The sequence below is a fragment of the Calonectris borealis genome, chromosome 10 (genome assembly GCF_964195595.1).
Source record: "Calonectris borealis chromosome 10, bCalBor7.hap1.2, whole genome shotgun sequence".
Lineage (NCBI taxonomy): Eukaryota > Metazoa > Chordata > Aves > Procellariiformes > Procellariidae > Calonectris > Calonectris borealis.
Window position 1 is genome coordinate 985,980 of NC_134321.1, and position 13,500 is coordinate 999,479.

General features: G+C 44.9%; 1 protein-coding gene across 4 annotated transcripts in view; it reads left to right on the top strand.

Moving 5' to 3' along the window:
- The first annotated feature begins 460 nt into the window (after positions 1-460).
- Positions 461-13,500, top strand: part of RAD18 (RAD18 E3 ubiquitin protein ligase) — a 56,803-nt gene continuing 43,763 nt past the window's right edge. For 3 of the 4 annotated variants that reach the window (XM_075158571.1, XM_075158572.1, XM_075158574.1), the window contains exons 1-4: positions 461-553; positions 1,053-1,134; positions 5,210-5,271; positions 6,752-6,822. In XM_075158571.1, coding sequence (XP_075014672.1) covers positions 494-553; positions 1,053-1,134; positions 5,210-5,271; positions 6,752-6,822 — 275 coding nt within the window. In that variant the 5' untranslated portion in view covers positions 461-493. The remainder of the gene's footprint in view (positions 554-1,052; positions 1,135-5,209; positions 5,272-6,751; positions 6,823-13,500) is intronic. The other variant, XM_075158575.1, reaches the window with a different exon arrangement.

The window sequence follows — 13,500 nt, forward strand, 5'->3', positions numbered from 1 at the left end:
GTGTCCGCACCTTCGTTTTCCTGCCTCCCCCCGGGGAGCTGGCGCGGGCCGAGCGGGCGCAGGGCTCGGCCTCCACCGAGGGCCGCCCCGCCCGGCGGGGCCCGGGCTGCCCGCACACCTGTGCGGGGAGAGGCCCCGGAAGGGCCCTTACTGGGAACGGGAATGGAGAATATCGAGAGGGTTGATAAGCAAGCGGCACCGGTGGAGACGGGGCTGAGGCGCCGGCGGGCTCCGCCGCGGCCCAGCGAAGCGGCCTGGCCCTGGCCCTGGCCCTGGCCCGGCAACGGGCGGCCCCGGCCCCGGCGGGGAGGCGGGGCGGCGCCGGGCCCCGCCGTCCGGACTACAGCTCCCGGCAGCCGCGGCGCCGCCGGAAGCGCGGCCGGGTCGCGGCGCGCAGGGCTCAGCGCGGGGGATTTGGACTGGCTGCCGGCCGGGCCGCGCCGGGGAGCGCATGAGGCGAGGGTCGGGCGGGGTCGGGCCGGGCCAGGCCGCCATGGCCCAGGCGCTGCCGGTGCCCGAGCCGCCGTGGCCGGCGAGCCTGGCCCCGCTGAAGGTGCGTGAGGCGCGGCGGCGGCTGCTGCCGGCACGGCGGGAGGGAGGGAGGGAGGGAGGGAGGGCGGGCGGGCGGGCGAGATGGCGGCCGGGGTGTCAGCGGGTCGGCCGGGGAGCGTCCCGCGGGGTGGCCCGGCCTCAGGCGGAGCCGCGGCGGCACCGCACCCCCCTCTGGCCTGCGAGGTGCGCGGCTGGCGAGCGGCGGGCGGGGCGCGGCGGGGGAGGCCCTCCGTGGCTCTCCCCGGCGGCGGGCCGAGGGCCTGGCCCTCTCCTCCGGGCCTCGTCGTGCCCCGGCGCGGGGCCGAGCGCCGGCCGCCAGCGGGCCCGAGCTCAGCGCGGCCAGTGCCGGCGGCCGTAACGCCCTGGCCCGATGCAGGCGGCGCACCGTCATCTGCGCTGTGCGGGGACACAGCCCGGCCGGAAGCGTGCGCTCGCCAGCGCGCCGCTCCCGGGCGATGTCCCCCCGCCAGCTCGTCAGTGACCTCGACTTCCCGTTGCAGGCGGTGGATGACTTGCTGCGGTGTGGGATATGCTTTGATTACTTCAGCATTGCGATGATCATTCCGCAGTGTTCGCATAACTGTAAGTACGGCGTAAGGAGCACGACTGCTCCTCGCACTGAAAGTGCTGTGTGTAGATTTCTTGCTCTTGCGGGACTCGACCCATCCTGCTGTCTCGTGTACTAACTTCATGAGTACTGAGTTCACAGAGGTCAACACTTCCTTTTCATTGTAAATCTGTGCCTCCTGTCCTGTGATTAATGTATTTTATGGAGAGCCAATTAATACATCACTATCGACCTGGTGGTTGCAGTTTAAATTTACTTGAGTTTTAATAAAAATTGCACAGAAACAGCAGTTTCTGCTTGAGTAGGAGCCAAGGTAAATGGGGCATTTGTGGCAAGTCAATAAAGGGGCGGTGAGGTAATTCTTCCCTCTATCCTGTGACTTTGTGGAATTTAGAATTAACATATTTCATGTATGTGCGCCTTGCCATACATTCTGGGAGTACAAGGGTGGTTGTGATGGGAGTGCGTCTTGGCCCTGTGACTCCATTTAAGCGTGACTTGTCAATCAGTTGACAGATTAAGACAGATAGGTAGGGCTGAAGAAGATGTTGTCAAAGAAGTTTTGAGTGAATGGTTTGGTCTTCATGCATCTTTCTCAGGAAACACAAGAGTGGAGAATGACCTTGTGGGCCCTATGGGCTGGCAAAATCCTCTTGCACCTTAGCCGAGCAACAGAAAACTATTGAAAAATGTCCTCAAAAAGAGTTTTCTCCTTTAGAGTTTTGGAGACAAGTCATTATTTGACTATTTATTATTTATTGGTATGTAGAGCAGAGGCTATTGATCTTTTATTTCCTTTAGAAAACATGTAGCTCTTCTACTTGTGGCTTAGCCAGCAAGGATGTTTGCCGTTGAGGAGCTCTTTTGGGTGAGAGCTGTTAAGCAGCCAGCAACCTTTCCTTGTGCAGTTACGGTTGCAACCTTGTGAAAACACAAACACGTTGTCTAGATTAATGCACTTAAACGCCACCTATTCCTACAATTCTTCATTTAAATATCTTTCATAATGTCTTGAGGGCGGAATAAAATGCAAAACTGTATGGCAGAAAGCATTAAGTGTTTTGAGCTAAAATTTTCCATGCTGCTCTGTCTGTCTCAGGCTGATATCTGCTGGAATGTGGTAGCGAAGTGGTTTGCTGAAAGTCAGATTAGGGGAAAGTACATTGCCTTTTCTCACTTTAAAATAAATGCTTATAATTGTTTTGTTCAGAAACTGTAGCACTTCCTCTTCCTTACATGAAGGAGGACATTGTAGTTTGGCAATGAAATTTAGTTTAGCTTGGCAGAACTATCACCATTGAAACCAGCATATTTATGGTGGGAAGCACTAGAAATTCTCTACAGTAGCTGGTGTTACAGCCTGCCTGTGACACAGCTGGGTTCAGAGGCCCTTAACTTCAAAAAGAATCTGTCTCCCTTCTTTTTTCACAGATTACACATTGAATTTCCCCCTGCAAATTGTAGCAAGGCTAAGTTTTCCGCAATAAATCAAAATTTTGTGAAGTATTTTCTATTCAGTTGTCTCTGTGTAATCTCTTCAGTCCACTGAGACTGTACAATTGGAACAAAAAGCCCTCTGCCATTAATGAGTAATTATTTGTGAATAGATGAAAATGAAATACCTTTGCTTGCAAAATGTTTTTCTTTCTCTTAATGATCTATTACAGGGCTTCTAGACATCTCTATAATCTGTTTGCACCTATAGCCACTTAAAATTCCTCCTCTGCTTGTTCTTGGGTGACTGAGAGCATTCAGTAGCTCTCTTGACAGTAGTTGTTTAACTTCCACGGTGCTTCAGATTGTATCTTTAGTGACAGAATAGATGTGCCATTCCTATTTCTTTCACATAATAAAAGCGTCTGAAGGTGGACATCTCACCAGGGCAGAGTGAATTGTGGCCCTGGTATTTCTCGTGCTTTCAGTCCAAGAGGACAAACTCGGTCCATTCAAGCTGAGGTGGTACCAGGTCTGCTGCTTGCTGCCTGGTGGGCACGATCGCGGGCAGGGGGTTGTTAAACCGTGCTGCTTTCCTGAGGAGCCCAGGCAGCCGCAACCAGCCAGGGGATGGTGGCAGGCGGCGGCTGAGGGTTTCTCAGCTCTGCGTCCTGCTGCCTCCGCCGTCAGGCCGCGGCCCTCCAGCAAAGGATGGAGCTGGTGCTGGGAGCAGCCGCCAGCCCCGATGAATCGGTGTGTGCCGATGTCGGAGCCTTTATCGCAAGCAGAGCTCGGCGCGAGAGGAGACGTGCAGCCCTGGCCTGGGGCCAGCGTAGCTTGGAAGGTGGGCAGGGGAACCGGCGTCTGTTTGACTTAGTCATATAGAAGTGGCTATAGCTGTTGGAGGGAGCTCTTTTTTGTCATCCAGGATTTTCCTTTCTTTAAATCTGTATTGAAATTACTACTATGCTTCCAGCTAAGCAGGCTTCAGAATTGCTTGCTCACTTAAAAAAACCACCTCTGGTCTTCAACCTCTGGTGTGGTGTGTAAATTGCGGCATTACTGACTTTTCTTGTGCCAGGCTTGTTTTATTCCTCTTTCTTCTCACAACCTTGCTACTTCCAGATTAAACTCAATAGAGATTGTTATTTGCTGGCAGTGACTTATATACTTTCACTGTGTCATTGTCATTAAGCATCCAGTGATGGTTGTCAGATTGAATTCATACTTTGGGATTCTCTTCTGTATACTGAAATACAGTGCTGTGGCTGAGTCTTATCAGTTTGGTAGATGCGGTTTTACAGGTGGGTTTGGTCTGTCAGTGCAGATGGAAGTGAACTTTGTGGCACCATTTAATTCTTCGTGTATGTGGCGTCTACAGTAGACAGGGACCTATTTTGTTACCCTGGGAATGGCAGGCTGAGACTTGTGCCACGGCGGGGCTATTTCTCCCGTAGGAAGAGGAGGCGAGTGGGAGAGAAGGGACTGGGGACAGAGAATTGGTGAGGCCATTGTCTTCTCTGCACGGGCCCAGAGCCAGCCCTAGGCACAAACGGTAAGACTAAGAGTTTATGTGATTTATGATCCTTGAACATGCTTCAGCTACCCTGGCTATGAGCAGTGATGGTTGCAAACATAGGTCAGTCCCATTGCTTACTGAAGGTGACTGGTTGTTGGATGTTGGCAGGCTAGATCTATAAGTTGATTCATATTCATTCAGTTAAACTTTATTTCTTTTTTTTTTATGGACTCCTCCGCCCATATCACATCTTACTATATAATGTAATTTTTGAGTATTTAGATGGATTTGAGGTTTTAAGTGTTGAATTAGTGCATTAATGCTCCTGCTGCTTTTCAGACTCCTTCACAGAGGGTCTTTGAAATATATCTGCTTAGGTAGCTGTTGCTAAGTGTGTTAAGTGCTGAGACTCTGACCAGTAATGATCTAGTAAGTGAATGTCTGTTTTGCTGGAGGGAGATGAAACTTTTTATATCTTGAAGTGGTTATGAAAGTTCATAGATAAGTAGAGAAAGTAGAATAATTTCAGGAATTTACTGCGACAAAATGAAGCTTATGCCATGTTTCACCAAAGAGTCTATTGAAGCATCCTGTGATGATGACACGACTTGCTTTTCCTGGGAAACGTTTAAGCCATCTCTCAGTTAGCGTTCCAGTGCTGTTTCCCATCCTTTTTAGCCTTTTCCCTTAACAACAGGTTGGTATTGTTTTGGAAAGGGGAAGAAACACCTGGGAAAAAGAGGGGATAGAGAATTTGTCTGGGGCTATGCTGAGAGATGAAAGTGATCCAACATTAGTTATGTCAAAACAAAGTGGTGGTGGGGAGTAAGCAGTGCAAACGCACTGCTTTTAGTGGTGGTAGCAGACTAAGGTTCTCGTCTTGCGTTAAAGAAACAAAAATAAACATCTGCTTTTGACAGAGGGACTGAAATTAAATGTTGAAAGATGCTTGCATAAAATACGGATTTTTTTGCTACAATGGTAATCTTAATTCTATGGAAAAATGGTGTATTTTCAACATTGGTGTTTTGTGGAATAGTTTTCATATATTGTACAAAAAGAAAACATGCCAGTAAGGATGTTGAACTGCATTTGGAAGAATGCCTGTTTAAAAATTACGTATTTCCTTTTTCCAGATTGTTCCCTTTGTATACGCAAGTTTTTGTCCTACAAAACTCAGTGTCCGACATGCTGTGTGGTAAGTCTTTTTCTTTTCCTCAGCTTGTTTTTTGTTTATTTTTTGGTGAATCTCAGGAGCTTTTCCCTTTGGACTATGCTAAATAATTAATTCTGGTCATATATTGCCACCTTTCCTTTTGGTGAGCAGCTCTTTCGGCAAAGTGTGGTGCTCTTACAACTGGAATTCTCCCGTTTCAGAGCTACTCTTCTGTCAGCATAGGCAGAAGCAGATGGAGCATCAAACCTGGGTTTTGGCTCACAGCTGTGTATACAATCTGTCGCAAAACATTTAACATTGCCTCCTAATTTGTTAAAATACAATGTCATTTAAAACGCGAGCGCTGAAATTTAAGCACTTAAATTTTCCGTGATTGAGTGGCCTCACTTCATCTTTCAAGGAATCTTTAGAAGCGTCCACAGACCACCTAGACCTAAAACTCACTGACTCTACTGTGTAGCCTTTTTGGGGATGAGAGGACTATGTTACGCACCAGGGAGAGGAGCCGTTTGCCATGAGAATTAGGCTAAATGTGAAAAGCACTAGAGGCAGGTTCGACCTGCTCTGCAGGTGGGTGATTATTACGATCTGACTTGGAGGCCTTTTTTTGATTAAAGAACATAGTATGCAATTTATTCTAGGCCTTAATCTAACTTTTCATCTTAAGCCAATTGGGCTTTATTGAACTCCTAAAAATGGTAGGCTGCCTAAAAACGATGAATAGCGTTTCAGGAATATTGGCAAAATAGAGGTAATTTTTCTCTGTGTTTCTAAAGCATGAACCAGACTAGACTTTTCAAGACTGGAAAACAGAACTATTTGTAGCTTTGCCAGTTTTTAAACATTCAAACAAGTGCAGACTACTTGATGTACATTTCTGCGGAGTACATTTTACTACTGCCTTCTTAAAAATCACAGGTATTGATATGAGCAAGACTAATAAAAGCTTTGTAAGAAAGAAGAGCAGAAAGAGACAGCCAGAGAGATAAAAGTCAGAAATTGTTTAGAAAGAATTTATTGAATGCATAAAGCCATCTCATAATTCATATTTTCATTTCATGATCACTCAGAAGACTAACATTTCCCTTCATCAGTTTTCGTGCCTTGTTGCTTAAGGTTCTTATCACATTCATGGGATCCTTGTTTTGGTTTTCAAAATAATTAGAACCGGGCTACATTGTTGGAGGCCAGGTACACTGGATTTTGTTGCTTTAAGTCTATGCTTAATTTTTATCTCTTACCTATCATTTCCCAGACTTACTTATCATTTCCCTGAGAAGTAACTTCTCAGGCAGTTACTTCCTGAACTTTTTTCAGGAAAAAATGTTTACACTTTATGCATCTTCATTCACATAGCAATTTAGGGGGGGCATAGTTGAGGCATAAATCCAAGAAACAAATTATTGATCACTTGAACATTTTCTGGGTACTTGTTTTCACTGCATTTGAATGTTGTTTGTTTTTTTTTTCCCCCCTTTTTCTTTCTTTCTTTTTTTAATAGGCAGTCTCGGAATCCGACCTGAAAAATAACCGGACATTAGATGAACTAGTAAAGAGCTTTAATTCTGCAAGGTATACTGTAATTTTATTAATACAATCTCTGGTTTGGCATCTGGAGAGGCAGGTGTCACTTACTTTGTGTGACCAGGCCAGGAATCCCTGTAGAGGAGCAGAGCGAGGAGCAGTGTGAGGACTGAGCAAAAAAAAAAAAGCGATGTGACAGAAATGTTGTCAAAGATGAATGTTTACGCTTTTGGAAAAATCCTGGCTGAAGGTTGCTGTCCACTCAGGTGATGTGTTGGGGTTGTGTAAGCTTATTTTGGTTTTGCTTCTTGTTAGCTGCCACGTAAGTTACGATCTCTTCCAACATGTAGGAAGTCAAGCAGATGTGTCACGATTCTATGGGGAAAATAATGGTAATAAAGATTTTCTTCTAAGATCCTTCCTATGTGTGCAGGGGACATTCTGAACAGAAAGATTTTGTTCAATGGTAATGGTCAACTTGCAAGAGAATTCTCTTGGTGAAGTCATTGGATGGGAAAAATGTAGGTATTGAGGGACCACAAATGCGAGTTTTCCTGGATAAGAAAAGTAATGGAGTATTGCTCTTTCACCTGGATTTCTTATCTACTTTTCTATTCATTTTTAATTGATTTTTGATATCCCTTTGAAAGATAGGAACAACAGGAAAAGTATGCTTTGGTAAATGCTTACCACTGTAGATATGAGATTTCTTGTATTATGTCTCTGTTTTCTTTTGGTTAGAAGCAGCTCTGTGACTTGCTAGGTATTTTGTACGGGTTCCTATGTCTATGGGAGACAAATACGCTATAATCTTTTTCTCTGAAATGAACTTGGAGCTTGAAGTCATTGAGATTCTTGGCTTCATAAGTGATAGGAAGCATAGTTCGGTTTCTGACTGACTTTCTTGAGAGAGTTTCTCTGTGATGAAGATCTAATCTTCTGTATGACCACTATTAGATTGAATTGATTTTATTTGAAGAATTGAAATTCTACAGTTCCATTACTTTAGCTTGAACTCTATCTTTGGTGTTTCCTAGTGATAAATGGATTACTATTTTTTTTTTTTGGTAATGTCTAATTTTGTAGGGAACAAGTAGTGCTGACTTGGATCCATTATGATATTGAATCTTACACGTTAATTTTTTTTGACTGCTTTAACGGATCAGTATAAATCTTACCAGTCAGAGTAATTTAATAATCTTTCCTCCTGTGACTTGGAGTTCAATCAATTTCTCAACATAAAGTTAGATCAATAAGACAAAAACTGTAGTGTTCTGTTCTGCACCGCGTGTGGGGGGTGAGGTGGGAGAGAGCCAGTGCAGGCTTCTTTCTGGGTCTCGGTAAGAAAAGCCCAACAACAAACGGCTTACTGAGATAACTGCTTTAATAAGACAGACTCATAAGAGGAACACAGATAGCGAGTAAATCTTGCGTCGCTTCAGATGTGAGGCAAGCCGCGTTCGGGCGCTCTCAGCCTGGGATTGCATTTACTCTGCAGATGGTCCTGAGTTCAAGGGGAACACTGCTTGCCTGGAGAGTCTTATGTGATACGAGTATCATTAAAGCATAAGAGCATTGTTGGTTTCTGCCCTAGCGATGTTGGTACCAGACAAGTCTTCTGTCTCCTCTCCTTCCCCATCTGCTTTGTTTCCTTTTGGCCCTCCCCAAAACAAATCCAAAGACCAGGGGCTGATTTTTGAAACCTGCTAAGCTCTTTGAGTCCACGCTGACTTGACTTTGAGCCTCAGGTGGTTTAGCGTTTATGAAAACGAGGCCTTAAATCTTTTCAGTATTTCACAAAATTCAAACACATTTCTTAAGTCAGGCCTGTAGGGAAAGAAAATGTTAATGTTGGTAGTATTTAGCAAAGTAAAAGCAGTGCTCCAAGGTCAGTGTGTGCACGGAATGGAAATCGTTCTAAATAGACCTGAGTGCTGATCTGATTTATACTTCTGCTCAACATTTAGCTCGTGCACCAGTGTTTGCAGAATTAGAGCCTCCCTGATCATTTGTGCTCAGCGAGCGCTGTCTTGGGAGTCCTCCTCCTCCCCGTCGAAGTGGTGAACTCTGATATTTCCCAGTAAAAGTGAAGATGTTGTGTCGATCATTATGGCCCATTAACATTACGTTCTGTGTGAAAGGGTAGAGGAGCAGTTTTGCCTGGGCTTTAATATGTCTGAATTCGCATTGCCCTGCCCTTGGGTTCAGGTGCACACAAAGATCCTGAGCAGTGAAGGAGTTACGGGAGTGCATTGCTCTCATCAGTCACCCCCACAGGCTCCTCTCACGCTGACTGCAGCCCTTGCTCAGCTTTCCCTCTGCTGCTTGTGCTTTGCAGGCAGAATTTATCACTGACCAGGTCAGGAGAGCAAGACCGGGAGGGCTGTTTGTGCCATCTTTCCTTTATGAACAATATTTTTATGAGTTGCAGTGAGGCCAGTGTCTTCAAAAATAGTAAGCGTAAAGTTTTGGGGTTGTTTTGAAATTAATTTCATTGTCCTCTAATAAAGAGATTATTTTGATGAAAATTGTCAGTTTCTGCATCACCTAGAAAATTTAGCAATAGAAATTAGAATTATACTTTTATAAGTAGAAAACTAGTCCATGCTGAAAATGATCTGTGCTTTTTTTCATACATAGGGAAGAAAAATATGTTTTTACTTTCAAATTTGTATCTTAGTTTCCTGATCAGGGTTACTTGACAGCTAGCGATTCAGAGGAATAAACCCATCCACTCTGAGTGCTTGAGTGAGCAGGTACTATCATTTCTAATACACTGTCTAAGCTTCCAGGAGGACTGCAGAAGGAATTTCAAGGAGAGAAATTGTCCTTTAGTGCAGTTAGGACTGTCCTATGTGGGCTGTTCCTGGGAAGACTCACAACCCCATCTCTTCCCTGAAATTTATTCATGTGGAAGCACGAGATTCCCACCTACTTTCTCTGCTTCATAGCTGCTTCAGCAAGGGAGAAGTAAACAGACTATAAAATGGTCCTCGATGAAGGAGAACACTGAACTTTTTTTTGCAGGTCTTGCAGATCTGAAGAAAAAAAATTTTCACAAGATGTTTACATTGTTATTAAAGCATGCCTGGCAGAGAGTGTAATAAGATGACCATCCGTTTTTAGTTAAACTAAAAGAAGCATAACTCCCTGTCCTAACCCAAGCCAGCGATTAAAGAGGATGGGTCTCAGAGGAGGATTCAGGTAGTGGTTATAACAGTGCATGTTAGGACTCACTAACATCTTGTTGATTCACCTTTCAGCCCTTCCTGAAAGGTGCCTGTGCTCTTAAACTGAGGTTTGTCAGCTGTGACGCATTTATTGCTTTTGTGCCAGGAAGGTAAAATTGTGTCTGCTAAAACCTTTCAGAGGTGATAGTAGTCTGTGTCAAATTCTTAAATATAATAGGTAACGTTGAAAACTGCATGCAAAACGCAGAGCTCTTTGAAAATTATGTTGTCCTGAGGTTTACCTGTAGAATCAGTTTCTAGGTGAGCCGGACAGTCCGGTGATGGTAGAGGGTGGACTTCTCCATTAACTGCATGCTTTCTCTTGACTCTGCTGTCTGTCTGAATGACAGATGGATCTTCCGCTCTAGGCAGGCTTGTCCGAATCACTCCAATAACAGCTGTCAGAATTCCTGTGAATAACGAGAAATTTGAGTAATTCGCTCTGGCGGTGAGGGAGGGGAGTGGCAGTTGGTAAAGGTACTGCGGGATAGCCCAGGGCTGCGCGAGGAGGGCCTGCGGTGCTCCGGCTCTTCCACTCCTGGGGCGCCGGGGTTTGGGGCGCCGGGGCTCGGGGTGCAGGTCCGGCGGGGCCACTAGATGTCATCGCACGGCCAGTGGAGCCGCACAGCGGGCCCGAAATACCGCGTTCTGGGAAAAGCCAGTCTGGGACTTTTCCCTCTCCTCTTTTGAATTTAGTATTAGCATTTTCTGTATTTTCCCACAAAAAAAAAAAAGGCATACAGAGATTTCATGTGTGTTTTGGCAAACAAGTTTTCATATTCTCGTCCTAGTGTTCTTTCCATTGATTCTGTGCCAAAATCAGATCCCGTCGGAAAGTCTATTCGTAAGTCTTTATCCTTCAATATGAGGAAAAACTCCCTGTGATTATTTGTAGACCAATGGTGTAATTAAAGCAACCTTTATTATAAACTTGTTGTTAGGATAGGTTTTGTTTTTTGTATTGTTTTTCCGGTTTCTCTCTCTATTTTTTTTTTATACCAGACCATATTTTATTGAGACAACTTTTCTTACAGAATCTGAGGTTTTTGTTCAGAAGATTTCTCTATTTTGGCTGCCTTCATGCAAATATTAACGAGTCGCATTTGAAGTGAGGTGGTCTTTTGTTTGGGTAGTCTGTCTTGTCAGGCCTGGAGCGACTCTCCTGAGTTCAGAAGCCTGTGCTTTCGTACAGGACTCATGGCAAAAATGCCGAGCTTTGCACTCCGAGCCTTTTGCCGTGTGTCTGCCGCCTGCTTCTGCTGGCCACGGGGCTGCCTTCCTCCCTCCAGTTCTACCTTCGGCCTTCATCGCAATTGCTCAACTGCCCCTTGCTTGCGTTTGCAGTCGTCTCGGGTCCAGGGCCACCTCCAAACATGCGTTTTGGCCTGGTTGCCTTCCTGAGGGACAAATCGGACTACGAAGTCTCTGCTTCGGAGAATTCGAGGTACTATAAGCCGTACTATCGTGGCGCTTCCTGAGAAAGATATACGAATCACTCTTAAGTCTGGTGAAAAGATAAACTGATGTGAAGTTTGACTTTTAGGAGTGTTGTCAGCTAGTATGAACACATTGGGAAATACATTTTAGCTAGTGAATACATGTTGTGGAAAAATAAGCAGACGTAATGGGTGGTTACAAATAGTAGAATGTGTTACTTTGACAAGAGGAGGAGCTCTCGAAAGCAATAAAAAATACACTGAAAAGATGAGGGAGATCAGTTGCGTTCTCTAGGTGAAGACAATGAACATAGACAACTGGCTAATTGTTCAGATATTTTTTCCTTTTGGGGCTGTATCGTTCTTTATTTTATGGGAAAACTGTGATATGATGCCAAATGATTGCGTTTACGGGTCTGTTTTATGTTTTCTGAGCCATGTAGAATTTAGCTTGCTGTAGCATAGGATGCTGGGCTTTTGTGTAAAAATAGTTGCTTAACAGCTAAAAGAATAATATAAGACTGTGTTGACTTTGATTAGCTACTTTAATGGTAGGCTGCCTGTGTGAAAACCTGGGGGAGCCTGAAGAAATAGATATTTTTTTACATAACCAAAAGATAAATTCCTTGTTCAAAAAGGGGAAAAGATTTTTTTAAAAAACTACATCTGTGGTCGAACACCCATCTGCATCCTTTTGAGAATTAAACTTTGCCTAAGTGTATTTGGAATAAAAGGCAACTAATTTGTTTGCTTTTGAACCTAATTGTAGAATACAACCATCTGTGATATGACAAGGCTATAGTTCGTTACCTTTAAGTTGAAGAATACTGTGCATTTATCTGCAGTAAAATGAGATACTTTGTCTGCCAGTTATTGCTGCTAATGGCCGTGTTGAGCAGATCACGCTGTCAGACCTGTCCGATACTTCTGGATGAAATATATCCCTTGTAAACAGCAAATGTGAAGCAGGAGTGGGACAGGGCTGCGTGAAGGCACTCTGTTTATGTTCCCATTAACTAGCTCCCGAGTTCCCCGTGAAGCTGATCCTATGCCAACAGTAGCTAGACCACTCGGTGTCTGTGTGAGCTGGGGAATTAACCTCCTTAAAAACTGCCAGTCCATATCTAGGCATAAGCAGAGAGAAAAACATAGTTTTGCTGCCACACTTAATTACACTTGTTTGCACTGCAGAAAGTTAGAGTGTCTTGGGACAGAGGTGAATTGCCACTGTCAGATGTGGTCACTACATCCAGTAATCCAGGAAACTTAAACTCCAAATGGGGCTTCTGAATCTGGATTGAATATAACCAGTGCAGAGTGTTCGGTGTGCTGAGCTGGTTGTTCTGGTTGTTCACCAGGAACCTAACTTAAACTACTGTAATTGTGGGATCACCTGGTGACTTATGTATCTTTTAAAAACAAGTTGATATGTACAGACAGTTCATAATTAGTTGTCCTTCCCAGACATGAAAAATCTTTATCTTCAAAGACTGAGAAGTTTTCCAAGTAGTTACCCAATGCTGACCTGCCTTCAGCGCAGCATGGATTGGGGAGGTGGAGGCACAGGGGCATGTGAAGTATACCGTGCCTTTTGGTGTAGGGGCTCTTAGACTCCTCAGCATCCTCAAAAGCTATCCCTGTTCCCATCCCTCCCTCTTGTGTTATCCTGGTAGAAAGAGGAGTGAAGGGGAGGTCCTCCCTACCCCACTTAGCTAGTGGGGATAGAGTATTTCTAAGAGGTGAACCCATCTCCATTCACTGTTAGAGAGATGCTTCATTTCCTTTAAGATTTTCCATTTTTCATAAGCTGTCCCAGTTTGTCAGAGCTTGTAGATGGTAAAACTTTTTTTGTAATTGCCTTTTTTTGGGTAGGACTTCTGAGGATGCAGCAGGCTGGGTCTTGGGAGGTGGTGGTTGTGAGAATGGCAGCAAGTCAGGGAGAAAGCTAACGAACACCTGGGCAGCTGTGCAGGCTTTGCACTCTTGGAGAGCTCAGGTGAATGGTGTGCAGGTTGCCAAGGGATGATGGAGCAGTGAATTAAAGAGGAGTAAGTTAATGA